This window comes from Bactrocera latifrons, unplaced genomic scaffold (genome assembly GCF_001853355.1).
Source record: "Bactrocera latifrons isolate USDA-ARS-PBARC rearing strain unplaced genomic scaffold, ASM185335v1 scaffold_103, whole genome shotgun sequence".
NCBI lineage: Eukaryota > Metazoa > Arthropoda > Insecta > Diptera > Tephritidae > Bactrocera > Bactrocera latifrons.
In genome coordinates, this window is record NW_017534442.1 from 404753 (window position 1) to 405649 (window position 897).

Below are 897 nucleotides of genomic sequence, written 5' to 3' on the forward strand. Positions count from 1 at the left end.
AGTATTAGAGTAAACGTCACTTCTTCAGTGTTACCTGTCTCTTATACACATCTAACTATTGTCGTGTTGTTTTACATAGAAAATATATACATATATATATATTTTTTTTAAGAATTGTTTTCTTGTTTGTACTTAATTTTACTTTTCAGAAATGTGGTATAAAATGTATATACATAGATATCAATATATTATTTATCCATCATTTAAAATTATGTTGGTTTCTATTTTCAACAGAGTGCGCGTGCTGACGACATTCTTATTCATATTCTTCATTATATTTGTGATACGACAATGGCCGGATGTGCAAGACATCGGCGCTGGACTGATGCGACACTTAAAGGAATCACTGGTTGTCAAATGAAGTATGTAAATGGCGCGTTTGTAAACAAACAAAGCATAAACGTAGACATAAGCACACAATGAAAGTGAAGTGCGGAATGCAGAAAGCAGAAATATGCTGCCAGCGGATAGTAATGGCAGCAATACCATATGTATATGCGCGGGTGAATGTAGCAGCAATTAGTTATACAAATTTTGTTAAATTTGATTAGCTGTTAGTGTCATTAGAGAAATATGGAAAATAATATGCAAATAAATTACAATGTTAAATACTATTTAATATAATAATACATACATACATACATACATATATCTAGATAATCCTATAAATTAGGCCTGAAAGCACCCGTCTTGTATAGCTGCACTCTATTGGAAGCGTGGTTTAATGTGAGGTGCGCGTCTAGCAAAGATTTACACGTGTGACATATTAAACTATAGTTTATTAATTTCCTGTTTAAGTACATACTATATTAGCGCCACTACAAATTTAAAAGAAAATACTCATATGTAATTGGAATTTCTTTGAAATACAGCAAATGCGAACATAAAGTTGATTTA

At 31.3% G+C, this 897-nt stretch overlaps 1 protein-coding gene across 3 annotated transcripts in view; it reads left to right on the plus strand.

Annotated features, from left to right (window-relative positions):
• The window catches only part of LOC108968538 (transmembrane and coiled-coil domains protein 2), a 22309-nt gene extending 21412 nt beyond the window's left edge, over positions 1-897 (plus strand). For all 3 annotated transcript variants that reach the window (XM_018932634.1, XM_018932652.1, XM_018932642.1), the window contains one exon: positions 235-897. In XM_018932634.1, coding sequence (XP_018788179.1) covers positions 235-361 — 127 coding nt within the window. In that variant the 3' untranslated portion in view covers positions 362-897. The remainder of the gene's footprint in view (positions 1-234) is intronic.